At 40.3% G+C, this 16,649-nt stretch overlaps 1 protein-coding gene across 2 annotated transcripts in view; it reads left to right on the top strand.

Moving 5' to 3' along the window:
• The window catches only part of LOC140464906 (MARVEL domain-containing protein 3), a 28,775-nt gene extending 12,509 nt beyond the window's left edge, over positions 1–16,266 (top strand). The window contains exon 4 of one of the 2 annotated variants that reach the window (XM_072560509.1): positions 14,965–16,266. In XM_072560509.1, coding sequence (XP_072416610.1) covers positions 14,965–15,656 — 692 coding nt within the window. In that variant the 3' untranslated portion in view covers positions 15,657–16,266. Of the gene's footprint in view, positions 1–1,565; positions 12,175–14,964 lie in introns of those variants that run through there. The other variant, XM_072560508.1, reaches the window with a different exon arrangement.
• The last annotated feature ends 383 nt before the right edge of the window (positions 16,267–16,649 follow it).

Here is a 16,649-nt window from a genome sequence, read left to right as displayed (position 1 = left end):
CCACTCTGCTTCTTGTGAAGTCTTTGATTGGATAATCAACTGAGGTATTTCTAAGGAAAGTAGCAACAGAAGACGGACACCACAATAAGGAGGAGGATGTGCTCCACTTCATACACTTGCATAAAAGCTTACCAGTCCTGGTAAAAGCAATAAAAGTCAACTAATGTAGATGCCTATAGGCTGAATGAGTCCCATCAGAGAAAGAGCAGCAACCATAGTAATTGAACTTTGGGCTCCTTTTAAGAGTGGGAAGCATATACAGATAGTATATTGTTGCAGTACAATAGGAGACGAAGGGCCAAAATAGATTCAGAAGCAAGAATGTGGTTTATACAGCAAAATCCTCCCCACTGTTGGAATGCTGTATGTTGTGGTATGTCCACCAGATCTAGCTGAGATGCCTGAGGTAGATTCACTGTCCCCAATCTTTTTTGTTCCTAATACAAAGTTTTGGAAGAAGATAGTCTCATCTTGACATACAGCCAAAGTTTACTGCTTAAAAACAATATATAAGCTATCTGAGATGCACAGTAATCTGCTGTGAGATATCAGGCTTGACTTAAGTACACATGACTGCATACTGCAACTCCAGAACTCACTAGTTAGCTTCTCCTCGGGATAGTGCTTTTATATCCTGATGGGAGGAGCTTATCTTAGTACCTGAAAGGGTTAACTGATATCCTATCTGCCTAATGCAACATAGTGAACTTTCATCATACTGGCGAGGCAGATAGGTTGTCTTGCGAATGGAAACTGCAATTCTGAAACAGCAGTGCTGTGCATTTTTTTTTCATTCCTATCTGAACAAGATTCACAAATGAGATTTGACTACAGCAGTGTGTGCAGGTTTAAAAACAAACCAGAAGTGCTCAGCCTTTCAATAAGTACATGGAGAGAGAAAAACAAAGCTAATGTTTTGAAAGCAGATAGTTTCAGTCTGTCTTTATGAAAAGTCCAATATGCAATGTGAAAATAATGTGTTCTCTCCACGGATATTCACTGCCCTGCTCCCTGTTTCCACCACTTTCTTTTTTCAGTTAAAATCTTGGATCTCCAGCGTCTTCATTTTTTTTCTTTGATATTTTATTTTAATATATCCCAATTCTGAATGAAATTCTTCCACAAAAGAAGTAGATACATGAACCTATGGGTCATGTAACTACATCTTGCTGTGTTCAGCTGAAATTAAAAAAGGAAGCAATTTACCAGATAAAAGTGATCAAAGTATGAGATTCCTTTAGCAGCATGGTCGAATATCAAAAACGCAAAATACAGAAGAAAAGCAAAACAGATGCTTTATGACATTAATGCCATAACATTCCTGCTTGAACTATAAGTTTATCTATTAAAACCATTGCTGACAATCTAACATTTATAACAATCTCGAGCTACTGACACTTTGCAATTAAAACATTTAATTATATAGTGCCAAATGAATTGATGTCTAATGCTCTTCTGCACTCCCTGGTCCTCTGCTGTATCTTCTGTTGATCTGTTGTGTTGAGGTGTTGGACTGGGTGTGCTCTGTTCCTGCACTAACAACTTCCTCAATCTGCTTGTTGCAGGGTTGTTGCAGATCTTTGAAATCATTCTGAACCTGGTGGTGCTGATCTGTGCTGCAGCAACCCGGAGTGCCTCTGCTGGCTTCGACAGCATCGGAGGCTTCGGGAGCACTTACTATTACAACATGGGCTATGCTAACAGCGGATTTCTAAATCACGAAGTGCAGCAGATCGGCGAGCTAGATGTTCAGTACAACAGGATGAAGTCGGCCACTGTGTACTGTGCAGTAGGGCTCAGTGTCATTCTGTTTGCTTTTGCCGTGGCCTTTCTTGTTGCTGGATGCATAATGCAACACAACAGGTCCTCTGTGCAGGACAGCACAGTCTTGAACTTCCTGATCATGGAGTGTGTGGTGAAGGCTCTCGCAGCTGTGGTCTATCTTATTGGAGTGGCATTGTACCTTCATTTCATTCATAAAATTAATGCCACTGACACATGCAAGCAGAGGGAGTCACTCTACAATAGACATGGCTACAGCTCGGTGAAATGTGCCATACTGGGCACCGAAGTTGCCGTTTCCATCTTTGCTGTCATGCTGATCATTGTGTACGTTGCCGAAGTGGTACTCGGAGTTCTGGCTTACCGAAAGATGCACGCAGCGCGACCAGAATACAGCAAACCTCTGGGCACCTCTGTTGGGCATCCTGCTACATCCCCTGAGTTGGCACCAATTCAATCCCAGTTATCATACATATAAACTTGAGTTTAACCATGTATACCACTGTGGATGCTGAACATCTGAAACAAAAACAGTGTGTGGGCTGGCAATACGCAGCAGGTCTGATAGCATCTGCAGAGAGAGAAAGGCACAATCGACATATTGAGACCAATGACCCTTCAAAGATAGCTGGGGAAGGGCCGAATTTACCCTGATGTCAGAGTAGAGTTGGGGGTAAGAGGTTAAAGGTAAAGTCACCCTAGCTGCTTTCTCAGAGAGAGTCGAACGGAGATGGCTTAACCTGAGGGTCACCCTGCCTCAGGCGAGGAGAGACATTGAACAGGAGTCCTTTACAGTGACCTCAACTGATGTGGGAATTGAACCCATACTGTTGGCATCTTTCAGCATTACAAACCAGTTGTCCATCCAGTTGAGCTGATAGAATACTTAATGTCCAGAGAGAGTGAGAGAGAAAAGGGATAGGCAGTCCAGGTGATTGCTGCTGAGACAGAGAAATTATGGCCAGGTATTAAATCTCTGTTTTGCCTATCCCTTTTTCTCTTTAGGTACTCTCTCTGTGTACTCTACTCAGTGCATCTACACCATCATTGATGTAAAATTCAGCCTCCCCCAACTATCTTTGGTGGTTCAACTCGAAACATTTTCTCTCTACAACTATTGCCAGACCTGCTGTTATTAACTGAAATGTCCTGTCCAAATGTTGCCATGGTACCTTTAATAATACACACAGCAAGATACATTTGCCTGATTTTTTAGGTCTCAGGATCTACAACTACAGGATCTACAAGCTTTGGTTTTAGAAACAAAAGCTGCCAACTCTTGCCAGTCTTGGGGTTAAAGCATACTGTATAACATTGATGCAAACTTTGTGTAATAATTTTTGTGAATGAATAGCTAAACCTTTGTGCATTCAGAAACTGTGGGTCTGAATTCCTGTTATGGAGAACCCAATTGCAACCTGACTCTTATGCTTCCACTCTGAGCTTCTTTATAGAACCACTACTCTTTATGCTGCTGAAGAGTACTTAAGTAGAAGGACAGTAACATTCTATCTTATTGTGGACATGGGCAGGAGCGGGCTGGAAATATAGGGGGCAGGGAAGAAAGTTTAATGCGATTTTGCAGCTTTTTCTCGAAACAAGAGTGTCAGATTTACACAATGGGCCAAGTTCAACCTCCTGGTTTTTACCATTGCCACAATTAGCAGAAATTAGAAATTAATGTGCGTTTTCATGTGTTTTGTTTTGGGCAGCACAGTAGGTTTTGTGCCAACCCCATTCTCAAAGCATGCTTTCTCTCTCTCTCTGGAAACAGGATCTGGAGTCCTGCCACTTGGAGATTCAGCATACACACTGTAGGCCACCCCCTTGACACCGCAGTGTAGATGGTTAATGTAGAGGGGTCATTTTGCTTTCGGATACCTTGGAAAATGCTATAATTAACACAATCACCTCGAGTCAGAAAGGTCAAGTCCAGCTCGGGGACTTGAGGACAGAAATCAAGGCTAATGCTTTGCTGCAGTGCTGACAGAGTTGCTGCACTGTCAGAGGTGCCACCTTTCATGTGAAAAGTTAAATCTGTATTCTCAGGCAAATATTGAAATATCCTGCAACACAGGTTAGGAAAAGAATGAGTGGATTTCTCCAAATCTCACCTCTAGTGTCTTTACCAATATTTATCCCTTAATCATCATCATAAAAACTGATTACCATGTTGCTGGTAGTGGAAGCTTGCTACGTACAAATTAGCTGCTGTGTTTTCTACAGTAAAATAGTGAATACACTATTTCCTTGCCTGAAAAGTGCTTAGAGACGCATAGTGGTCATGTAAATTTGCTACATAAATGTAAGATTTTCTTTTCTTTTTCAGCATGATTATTTAAGTAGAACTCCAATGCCAACATCATGTAGCAGTCACATTCTGACATATATTTCAAAGTTGAGATGGGTAAGCTATTATGGGAATATATGAATTTAATTACACTATTTAATTACTCTCCCCATCTGTGTGTAATCTCTCCATTATTAATGGACAGATTCTTCACAATGCTAAAGTGGAGAAAAATAAACACAATTATCAGATGGCAGTGACAAAATAGCCATTTTGAATTGATCATTGTACATTATTGAATCCACACAGTGTGTCTAGTTACACTTAAAGTGTAATGGCAGTTAATATTACAAAATGGGTACATTACTCACCCCTCTTTTTCAAGTCTAGACGTTTACATATGTGCCAGTAGCCTCTCATGACTGCAACTTTTATTATGGAAATGATTAAGCAAAGCTACAAGTTATAGACGGGAAGCTGCATGGCATCCTGGGTCTGAAGCATTTTACTGAACATGCATTCCTGCTAAAGGATTGAATTTGGGAGGTAGGTTAACAATTTGGATCAAACAGCTGGAGAATATTGACGGATTCTGAATTTTTTGTGAGTTTATGCCCTTTCATTTGCGGCTGTAATGAGGTTTCTGTTTAAGAGGAAATAATGACCTATTCTATCAATCCAACTATTATAAACCTGCTGAAGGGGCACATTTGGCCTGACTTTTGATCCTTTGTCATCTCTCAGATCTAAAATTGAGAATAGTTTTGACTCTCCACCTTTTACTACACATTGCAAAAATGAGAGTATGTTAACGATGTGATGTTTAAGATGTGGCACCGGCAGCAGTCACATGCTATAAAGACTCTGAAAAATCCTAGAGATATATATTATTAAGATCAAAATTGTACATAAAGTGTAAATAAGAGTGTGAAACTCTTGAATGTTAGACTGTAGTTATCTTTAGGGAAAGTAGAGATGGCACCAGACTTCGAGTGGGAAGTCTAAGCATGATTGACCAGGATATTGGATGGTAGAGAGTTTGAGTTATGAAGAGAGATTGGATACAATGGGGTAGTTGGAGTGGAGGAGGCTAAGGAGGAACATGATTGAGATGTATAAAGTTTTCCCATTAGAGAGATCAATGACCAGGGCGTAGATTTAAAGTAAGCGGCAGGAGGTTTAGAGGGAATGTGATGGCAGGGGTTGAAATTACCTACAGAGTGGTAGGAATCTGGAACTCTCTGCTTATAAGAATGGTAGAGACAGAAACAACATTTAAGATGCAAGGCTGTGGGCCAAGAGCTGGAAAATGGGTTTTAAATTGTTAGGTGTTTGACCAGTGGAGAGTCGAGGGACCATTTTTCTCTGCTGTCGGCTTCTATGACTCAATTGACAGTCTAAGGAAGCAGAGTCTCAGTGGTATAGGATAAAGCCCTAAAGTCCCAACCAGCCAAATTCATGAAAACTGATTGATTAATTGATTCAGGGTTTATTAGTGCTGGCTGATCAAACCACAATTATTTGGAACTAACAGATAACTCTCAGGAAAATTTGTGATGTTAAGTGACTTCTTTAGAAGACTAAGGGGCAGCAGCTGCTGTGTAGTACAGCTAGGCTAAAATGAATTTGTACTCATATATTAATTGCCAATAATGTTACTTCAAGCACAACATTGCATTCTCATTTTACTTCAGTTCATGTGATGGTAAATATACGTTAAAGGCCAAGTTTCCTACAAGCTGAAATACTTGATAATTTCTGATAGTGTTATGTGGTGGAATCCTCCTTCATCATGTCATCTTGAGTTCTAATTTTTTTACTTGTTATATCTTGAGGAATTTCAAATTGCTTTGTTGGAGGAAATTCATCACAAGAGCAGTGATATCAATCATGGCTTCTCCAAACTGGAAGTTGGAAACCTCAACTTCCCACCCCTACCTCCTCACTACTTTTCCAGTGGGGTCACCATGGGAACATGTTCAGGAAGCACTAGGATACTTTAAAATGATACTGAGAATACATTGCAGTGCTTTATGAATTGACAGTGAAAAGGACAATTACCTTTTTGGCATTGATGTCTTGAGACAGAAAGTTAACAGGGTTACTCAATGTGTAGAAGTGTGTTGAGAAAGAAAATAATTTTAATGGTAGTTTTGATAGATATGTACTTAGCAATGAACGATCAAGGAAAGTCCATCTGCTTTGATTACTACAAGAATGTAACAATATTCTTAAAATATAAGCTACACTACTGCTGACATTCTTTAGTTTTATTTGGTAGTGTGCTGTGAACGTGAAAGAATACTTGGAGAAATGTAACTGTTCTCTTGTTAACTTAATGTTATTTTGTGAGGTGTGTTGTCATACTTTTAAGCAAAAGGAAGTTGTTGGAAATTCTTTATCATTCTTTAGTGAAGTGTTTGACCCTCTATGGTTTCATTAGCAATGTATTATACAGTTGTAAAACATTGTGATTTACCTTTGGTAATTTAGTTTGGCCTGGGCAGGACGCACAAAATGTATAGGGAGGACATGCAAACTATACTATCTGTCTAGCAATACAGGGGTGTTAGTGAATAAACTAAATGTCAGCCATAATGTCCAAATGTGACTCCTTGGAAGATCTAAAACAGCAAAGTCCAAGAATAAAAAAAAAGGACAAGTCTACAAAAGATTGCAGGGAGGCAGCCGAGTTTCATGTGGTGTGGTGGGATGTGAATTTCTGTCTTTGATTCAATAGGAGTGGGCTTACAACTTTTAGGAAGGATCTGAAGAAAAGTTAAGCAAGTGCCTGGACACCCTTTTGACTCACTGAGGAATACTAGAGCGCTTGGACATTTTGAAAATGATGTAATGTTGTGTTATGTGTCTCAGCCAGAGCAACTTAACAAGACAGTGTGTCAGTGTACCTTTTTAAAGAGACATGCTAGTGATTTCTTTGCTGCATTATAATGTGCCCTGCGAGTGTACAAACAATTCATTACATCGTACTGCAAATCACATGAAACATGACATGCTACTGGAGATAAGCTGGCCAGTGATGCTTAGTGTTAGCCCAGACACTCAAGTGCTTGTGGTTGCAGTGTTTGTTCATAATTGTCTGTTAGATTCTTCAATACCACCATATCCACACCCAGTTTCTGTGGTTATGAGGGACAATATAAGCATGTTGCACCAGATTATACACCTGTAGTAGAGACAAACTCGCACCTTACTATGGTTAGACTATTGGCGGTGGGGGTTGTGGAGCAGAAGGGGTGATTGAAAAATAATATTGGATATAGCTTACTGGATCTAACACGTGATTGGTGCTGTTTTGTATCTTAAGTATTTAACATTCACTTGAGGTTTAGGAAAGTTTAATTCTATTAGCTATGTTGTTTATGTTGTTGAACCATATTGCGTTGTCCTGTATAATTTGAGCGGCTTAATGCCATTCTCCTAATGTTATGGAATGTCCAAATTGGTGAGACTCGGTCTCTGCAGTGGTATTGTCTACTCAAGGATGGTTAGGAATTTGCAACAAAAACTGGCCTTGCTAGTGCCTATATCCCATGAAAGAATAAACTGAAATTCCTGCTGAATAACATTATCAGATTGCATTTATGAAATTATTTCTGTCCAAGAAAATAAAGAAAGCATATGGAAAGCATAAAAACAATGCAAATTTAAAAATAAACAAACCAACATAAAAAAACTGCAATGCTGCATTACTAATCATTGACACTACTAGAAAATTTGTTTATTTGGGAACAGGAGCAGGCCATTCAGCCCGTCAAGTCTATTCCGGCATTCAACGTGATTTAAGGCTGATCGGTGGCCTAACTCCACTTACCTGCCTTTTGGCATGTTCCGTTTAATACCTTTTCACTTTACAAAAAATTATCAATCTCAGTTTTAAAATTGACATTGAATCTGCTGCTATATTAGTAGTTAATCAGTTTAAAAGATCAATGTTTAAGTACCAGCAGGAAGCTTTATAAATTCTGACTACATAGGAATGGAATTTTAATATCTCATTTTTGCAGAACTGTTTAATTTGTGATTTCTGAAAAGTTTACAGGTGTACTTTATTCATCTAGTTACAGACGTTTTCAGTTTCATAGTTCATTCAGAGCTGCTCACTTGTATTTGTCTGAGTGACGTCAGTCTGTTACATATGGGCGGCACGGTGGCACAGTGGTTAGCACTGCTGCCTCACAGCGCCGGAGACCCGGGTTCAATTCCCGCCTCAGGCGACTGACTGTGTGGAGTTTGCACGTTCTCCCCGTGTCTGCGTGGGTTTCCTCCGGGTGCTCCGGTTTCCTCCCACCGTCCAAAGATGTGCAGATCAGGTGAATTGGCCATGCTAAATTGCCCGTAATGTTAGGTAAGGGGTAGATGTAGATGTAGGGGTATGGGTGGGTTACGCTTCGGCGGGGCAGTGTGTGGACTTGTTGGGCCGAAGGGCCTGTTTCCACACTGTAAGTAATCTAATCTAATATATTTTATGCTAATATTATGATTCTGCAGAGATGGTGGGAAATACGTTAAGCTTACAGGGAAAAAAAAGTGCATATGTATGGGTCAATTTTCCAGTTTTATTAATGTTTGTTGAAGCTCTAGAGCCATATTTTATTTTTTGGTTTACAAATGACTTTGTTTTTCCACAAGGAGACTATAATTTAAAAAAAATTACTACAGTGTTAAAAGATCTCACTAACCACGAGGGAATAAACATACTAGGGCTCAATCTGTAGAAAATACAAGACTGGGAGGTTTCCAATTAAGAGATCTCTTAAGATTATGAAAGGGTTTCAGTGAGAGATATTGAGGAGACGTTGGCTGCTTCTAGATTAAAGGAAAACGAGCTATTAAAATAAGTTAATCGGTAATAAATCAAATCGAGAATTCGGGTTAAAAGACGTTACCCAGAGAATTATAAAATTATGGAGCTTACTGTCATGCAGATTGGTTGTGATGAATAACAAAGGTGTATTTAAAGAAACAAATGAAGATGGAAGTGATGGAAAATGTTGATAGAGTTTAAATGGAGGAGGATAGAGAGGAGCTTCAAATAAACTCTAGTCCGGAGTCATTTGACTTCCTACCATACCATACGGGCAGCATGGTGGCTCAGTGGTTAGCACAGCTGCCTCTCAGTGCCAGTGACCCAGATTTGATTCCAGCCTCGGGCCACTATCTACGTGGAGTTTGTATATTCTCCCTGTGTCTGCATAGGTTTCTTCCAGGTGCTCTGGTTTCCTCCCTTGGTCCAAAGATGTGCAGGTTAGGTGAATTGGCCATGCTAAATTGTCCCGTAGTGTCCAGGCATGTGCAGACTAGGTGGGATTAGCCATGGAAAATGGAGGGAGAGAATAGAAGGGTGGGTCTCAGTAAGGACCACCTTCAGTAGGATGGTGTGATCTTAATGGGCTGAAAGGCCTGCCTGTTTGCTGTAGGGATTCTATGTACTCTTTGTAAAATAATCTAATTAAATAATTACATCATTGTCAATGTAGCAATTCAGCACCTAAACTGAGTTTTAGTCATAATCTCAAAAAAGCCTCTGTTTCCTCCTTAGAAATCAGATTTGTGCTGGTTTTGTTTTATTTAGTTATTTGAGAGTAAACTACTTGGTTGTAAAGATGAGGAATACCAGATAACTGAGGGGGGGATAAAAGTTACCGTATTTTCAACGTAAATCCTTGTTTGTCCTGTTTTTCTGACTTAGCGTAAGACAGATTGAATCCAACTAAATGAACTTGCTTCATTTTTTAAAGGAGAACAGACAGACAGACAGAAAACTCCCAAGTTAATCAGTAAACCAAAAATGGGGAAAGGTTTAGGTAATACATTATTGACAGGGTAATTTTGCGAAAGTTTGTGCCCCAGAAGTCACAGACCTGGGGTGTAATCAGTCAGTACCATCTTCAGGTATGCCAAGACATAGCCAACAAAACTCTGTGACCATCAGTTTATCCAACAGAATTGATAACCTGCTACATGGGCCTGTTAATGGGCTGCCCTGGCTCGGCCAGGAGCAGACCCCCAGCACTTCAGTTACTGGAAGAGAGACTGCACCTTCTCACACTCCACATCCAGGTGGTGGTGGTGGTGTGGGGGGACAGGGGGAGAAGAATGTCCCCCGCCACAAAGTCTGGAGGCTGCAGCAATTGGAGCATGGTCAGCCAGGTGGATCTCATTAGAGTACGAGGGTTCCATGACTGGGGCTGTCAACCTGATCCAGTCAGGGAGTGCTGGCTGACCGATATAAACAGGAATGTAACACACAGCATTGCCCTTTGATGTGAAGGGCACTGCTTGTCATTGGCCACTCGGGTGTTTCCTTTCCTTCTGGTAGTGGAAATTTGAATAAAGATTTGTGCACCTTGGGGGAAAAAAACACTCCTTAGTTGTTCACTCTGACAGCTGGCTTTGAGGGAGCTGGATCAATGTCAAGGACTTTCCACGTGTTAATCAAGGGTGGCTTGGTGACGGGATACCAGCCTTTGTGGAGTTATTAAAAACAAAACACTCCTCAGTGAATCATTGCTAGTGCTGTTAGGAAGAGTTTAAAATGACTTGACGGAGGATGGGAAGCAAGATATGGTGCTAAGAATAATAAACGAGGAGAATAGCTTGCACAAGAATAAAAAAAAAGGAATATATCACACAGCATTGCCCTTTGATGTGAAGGGCACTGCTTGTCACAGGCCACTTGGGTGTTTCCTTTCTTCCTGCTGGTGGAAATTTGAATAAAGATTCGTGCACCTTGGGGAAAAAATATAAACAGGAATGTTGGGTTTGGGGCCTGGCTTTGCCATTCCCCTCCCTTGTAAAATTGCTGTTTCTCTTTATACAGCTGAAAATGTTAATTGTTTGTGTAAACCGTGAATTGTTTAATAAAATATAAACAGGAAAAAAAAAACAGGAATTTTGGGATTTGAGTTAAGTTCTCATTTCCCTGAAAACTGGTTGAATGGTGGAGTCTGGGGCCTGGCTTTGTCATTCCCCTCCCTTGTAAAATTGCTGTTTCTCTGTATCTAGCTGTTAATGTTAAGTGTTTGTAAGCTGTATCTTGTTTAATAAAAAAAAACTTGAAGATATAAAGAAAAGCAATGTCAGAGGTTCTGCTCACTTTAGGAGGTGGCTCAGCACTAGCTGGGTCAAAATCGTGTACTACGCATGTGTAAATATTTGGTGATGGGATGTTGGCCTTCATAGAGTTATTTCAGAGGCAAGTGCCAGATTGCTGAATTTATAATTGGAAGGTCACTCTTGTAGCATCTAGATGCAAAGAAGTCAGTACTACAACATCTTCATTATTTCAACTGATAAGAATGTGAGTGTCTTTATGATGCATTTATTATAAATTCATCATAGATGAAAGTACTGAGTGTAAGTGGATCTGTTTACTCTAAAACACAGCTAAATGTTTTCTGAAGTCAAATTTATGAGCTGTAACATTGTGAATCATATTAGCAGCATTAGATTACAGTATAAATATGAAAGATTTTTGCATATGTACATTATACCTCAGTATATTCTTAAATATTGATTTAAATTTTAAAGGGATTTTACAGTTTTTATATGGTGAAAGTGAAGATAACATGTCAAGTTTTTTTTTTCTTTGCCTAATGATTTGTTTATGAAAATGCTCAACTTTTAATTCTTCAACTTTTTCCTCCTAACTTCACATGTTTTGTTGAATTATTTTTGCAAACAAAACAGCACATGAAATGAAATTTTACAAAATGGTCATTGTATAACATGAAGAAATGTAGCAGCTGTTATCAGTCGAAATAGCAAATTTGTTTATGTAAAATATATCAGGAAAGTGTATGAAACAAAATAGATTTTGCTTCAGGTACAATGTTTTTCAACAACATTTTGTGGGACAATGGGGCTTGTATGTTCTAAGACTCGCAGATTAAACCAGAACAAAATAGCAACTAAATATTTCTGTCTGATATTTTGTATTTAAAGTTCTTTCTGTAATTCATTCAAGAGAATAAATTGTATGGTTTCCTTTTTACAAGTGTCATTACAGTAACTTTATCAATTATTTTATATGTACATTGTTACCTCTAAAAATTCAGAAATCTTGTAATAGGGAGGTGAGGGAGTGAATAAAGCTGAAAAAAAATTGTTTTATTGCCCATTAATTTAAATGTAGCATTCAAAGCAAAAAGGCAAAGGCACAAGACTAAAAGTGTGTGTGTGTGTTAGTGTGAGTATGTGTGTGTTACAGTTCACCCTGGAAGTCTAGGTTGCTGTAACAACATGCACAAGTATGTTGCTGTCTCAAGATCTGGATAACAGTGGGAGAGGCTGCAATATTCTTTCCGACACATGGCTGGCGAGGCATCTCACACTCTCTCTCTCTCTCTCTCTCTCTCTCTCTCTCTCACTCTCTCTCTCTCTCTCACTCTCTCACTCTCTCTCTCTCTCACACTCTCTCTCTCTCTCTCTCTCTCTCTTCTCTCTCTCTCTCACTCACTCACACTCACTCTCTCACTCTCTCTCTCTCTCACACTCTCTCTCTCTCTCTCTCTCTCTCTTCTCTCTCTCTCTCACTCACTCACACTCTCTCTCTCTCTCTCTCTCTCTCTCACTCTCTCACTCTCTCTCTCTCTCACACTCTCTCTCTCTCTCTCTCTCTCTCTTCTCTCTCTCTCTCACTCACTCACACTCACTCTCTCTCTCTCTCACTCACTCACTCACTCACTCACTCACTCACTCACTCACACACTCACTCACTCACACACTCTCTCTCTCTCTCTCTCTCTCTCTCTCTCTCGATCTCTCTCTCAATCACTCTCTCCATTGTGCTGAAAGGATTTATAGCCTGATACACAATCTCTTTAGCCATGTTATGACACCGCTTCCTTGTCCATTGAGTCCTGAGGTGACACTTCACCCTCTGATTCTGGTTCTGATGCTGGGGTGCCACAAAACTACCCAAAAGTGATTTATTTTTTTGACCCAGACTCTCTCAACTGAGTGCCTTTCTTCCAATAGAAACTAGTAACCATCTATAAAAACACCCATCTGTAAAATTGAATATTAACAAGCACTGCCTATTTTGGGCAAAGCAAATCATCCAGGGGTGGGGGAGTTAGAGAGAGCAGGAAGGGACTGACTCAAAGTGGATTTGGAGGAGGAAGTCAAAGCACTGTATTCCCTTGCAGTGCCCACCTCTCTCTCAAGACATTGATGGACATCGCATGCTCCCTTTCCAAAGACACCCAGGTATGAATGTAACCATGAAAGATGTGCAGACAGTCAGCAGTAATACCCTCCCCTCCAAAGTCTGCTGCTTGGACCTGTTTATAGTCAGCATGGCCAGGCCTATGAGAAGGTCCTGCAGTCAGATTAGTGTGATTGTGGGAAACCATTAACAGGCAGTTTTCCATCTCTAAAGGAGCTGAAAATGTGTTGCTGGAAAAGCACAGCAGGTCAGGCAGCATCCAAGGAACAGGAGAATCGACGTTTTGGGCATAAGCCCTTCAGGAATTTATCAGCCAGGATAGGGTGTAGCCTGCTCTTTCCAGAGCTAGGGGTCAGCAGGCAATAGAAACTGGAAACACTCAGCAGGTCAGGTCACATTTAAGGAAAGGGAGAAGTCAACATTTCAGGATGATCTCTAGCATCAATTTGGTAACTTCCTATGTTTTTTCACTTTGTGAAAGGCTTTCGCCCTTGCCTTGCATTGGTGGTAGTGACAACAATTTAATGACAGTAGGTTTGGTCACCAGGTTTTCAGATTAATAATAGTAACTAAACCAGCCTTTTTACATAATTAGCAGAAAAGTTGACAAACTTTTGACAGAGCTGTCATCAATAAATAACTTTATTAAATTTAAATTTGTGAATCAATTTAACCACTGGCTTGAAGGATCTGTCAAAACTGTGGAACAAAATGCTAATCATTTTATCAACTAATTTTTAATGGCCAATTAGTCAACCAGTTTGGAGAATGCAATGGCAATAATAACAAACTCTCTGAGCTTGATACCTATACAATCGTTTAAAGAACAGTGGCTTCAGCAATTAGACATATTTTAATTTTGTTTGTCTTCATTGACCCTGTTTAGCTTTGCATTTCTTAAGGTGTATCAACAAAGGGTTCAGAAAAGGTTTACAAGGATGTTGCCAGGGTTGGAGGATTTGAGCTATGGGGAGAGGCTGAACAGGCTGGGGCTGTTTTCCCTGGAGCGTCGGGGTGACTCTGTAGAGGTTTACAAAATCATGAGGGGCATGGATAGGACAAATAGAAAAAGTCTTTTCCCTGGGGTGGGGGAGTCCAGAACTAGAGGGCATAGGTTTAGGGTGAGAGGGGAAAGATATAAAAGGGACCTAAGGAGCAACTGTTTCACGCAGAGGGTGGTATGTGTATGGAAGTGGTGGTGGCTGGTACAATTGCAACATTTAAGAGGCATTCAGATGGGTATATGAATAGGAAGGGTTTGGAGGGATATGGGTTGGCTGCTGGCAGGTGGGACTAGATTGGGTTGGGATATCTGGTCGGCATGGACGAGTTGGACCGAAGGATCTGTTTCCATGCTGTACATCTCTAAGACTCTAACATCGTTTCAATAGGATGGAGACCAGAATTGCATGCAATATTCCAAAAGTGGCCTAACCAATGTCCTGTAAGTCGTAACATATCCTTCCAACTCCTGTACTCAATACTCTGACCAATAAAGGAAAGCATACCAAACACCTTCTTCATTATCCTATCTACCTGTGACTCTACTTTCAAGGAGCTATGAACCTGCACCCCAAGGTCTTTTTGTTCAGCAACACTCCCTAGGACTTTACCATTAAGTGTATAAGTCCTGCTAAGATTTGCATGTAAAGTCCTTGTGTGATTGCATGGTTTTAAAATGTTTGCTTTCTCTTTGCAGGTATCTTGCAGTTTAGCGAGGTTGTAACCAATATCTTGGTCCTGATTTGTGTGGCAGCAGCACAAGCAGCGATATCTGGCTACACGTCCATGGGAGGACTTGGCGCGGGTGCTTTCAGCATTGATTCGGCATACAGCCCTTTTCAAGGCACTGAGTTGGAGCAGATCCGGGATCTTGACCTGCAGTACAGCCAACAGAGAACCCCTGGAGTGTATGGAGGGGTAGCTGTTAGCATTGTTGTGGGAGCTCTCACCCTTCTCTTTTTAGTAGGTGGTGCTAAACCGCTTCACCGCCTCTCCTCAAAATTTCTCATGGCTGAATTTGTGTTTAATATTCTTGCCTGCATCGGCTATATAGTGGGTGTTGGACTTTACCTGCATCTTATGATTTTGGTAAATAGCACGGAAGTCTGTAGGCTAAGAAACCGCTTATATGCCCGTCACGGTTATACCTTTATGAATTGTGATGTACAAGGTGGAGATGCCGCTGTTGCTCTATTTGGTTTAATTTCTTCTTGCCTGTATTGCGCAAGTGCAGTAATGAGTTTTCTCACAATGAGGACACTGAAGAAAATTACCAGAGATATGTACATGAACAATACGGTCCGACGTGACTTTGAGGAATTTGAACATTCTAAACGTACAAACCATCGGGAGGATAAGGCTGACCAACAGCTCACAACTCTTGTTTAAGATAGCTAAGCAAACTAAATTTTGCGTTTCAAATGTTTCAACCTTTAACTAGTGATTAGTTGAGCCAGGTAGATCAGGAGGGTTCCATATTCAATCACTGATCTGCACTGTGTTAGCTGATACCAGCTGGTATAGTGGGGGACCATTAAAATTGGACTCCACTCCCAGGGATAGAAAAGAGGAAAATTAGTTCAGAATTTCCAATTCTGGTGGCTATCCAGTAGCATCTGCAGGAAGGGTGCATCTTGTAATGTTAAACAAAAACCATATCAGGATTGTTTCTGATGATCCCTGGATTCAGACGACCAATCATAAGGTCATAATGGCCTTGGCTGAAACATTGGAAAATATAAAACGCACCCAAATACAAGGGGAAACAACAGAAAATGTTGATCCATTTAACATGCTGAATAAATGTTTTTTGAAAGTTAAATGGTACAACTCTGGTGAAGGTTTATAATCTAATGTATAAATTTTATAAAAGGTTTTGATATTTAGATCATTTTGGAGATCACTGCACACACATGTTTAATACCTAATTATGTGAATTAGAACATGATATATTGTATGCATTGCTGAAAATGTGTTGCTGGAAAAGCGCAGCAGGTCAGGCAGCATCCAAGGAGCAGGAGAATCGACGTTTCGGGCATGAGCCCTTCTTCAGGGCCCTTCTCCTGAAGAAGGGCTCATGCCTGAAATGTCGATTCTCCTGCTCCTTGGATGCTGCCTGACCTGCTGCGCTTTTCCAGCAACACATTTTCAGCTCTGATCTCCAGCATCTACAGTCCTCACTTTCTCCATATTGTATGCATTGCAAATATTACTTGGTGTACATATCATACAGATGTATAAAATAAAATCTGAATGCTGTTTTTCAAGTCAATTGATTCAATTGTGGATGTCTGCTGTCAGTCTTTGGCTGATGGCAATGCCAACATATCAGTATTCAACACAATATGATTTTAAACTGGTGATAAACAAATTAAGTTTCAC

This window comes from Chiloscyllium punctatum, chromosome 41 (assembly GCF_047496795.1).
Source record: "Chiloscyllium punctatum isolate Juve2018m chromosome 41, sChiPun1.3, whole genome shotgun sequence".
In the NCBI taxonomy this organism is placed as follows: Eukaryota; Metazoa; Chordata; class Chondrichthyes; order Orectolobiformes; family Hemiscylliidae; genus Chiloscyllium; species Chiloscyllium punctatum.
Note: the sequence above shows the minus strand (reverse complement) of the source record. Positions and strands in the feature narration are given on the sequence as shown.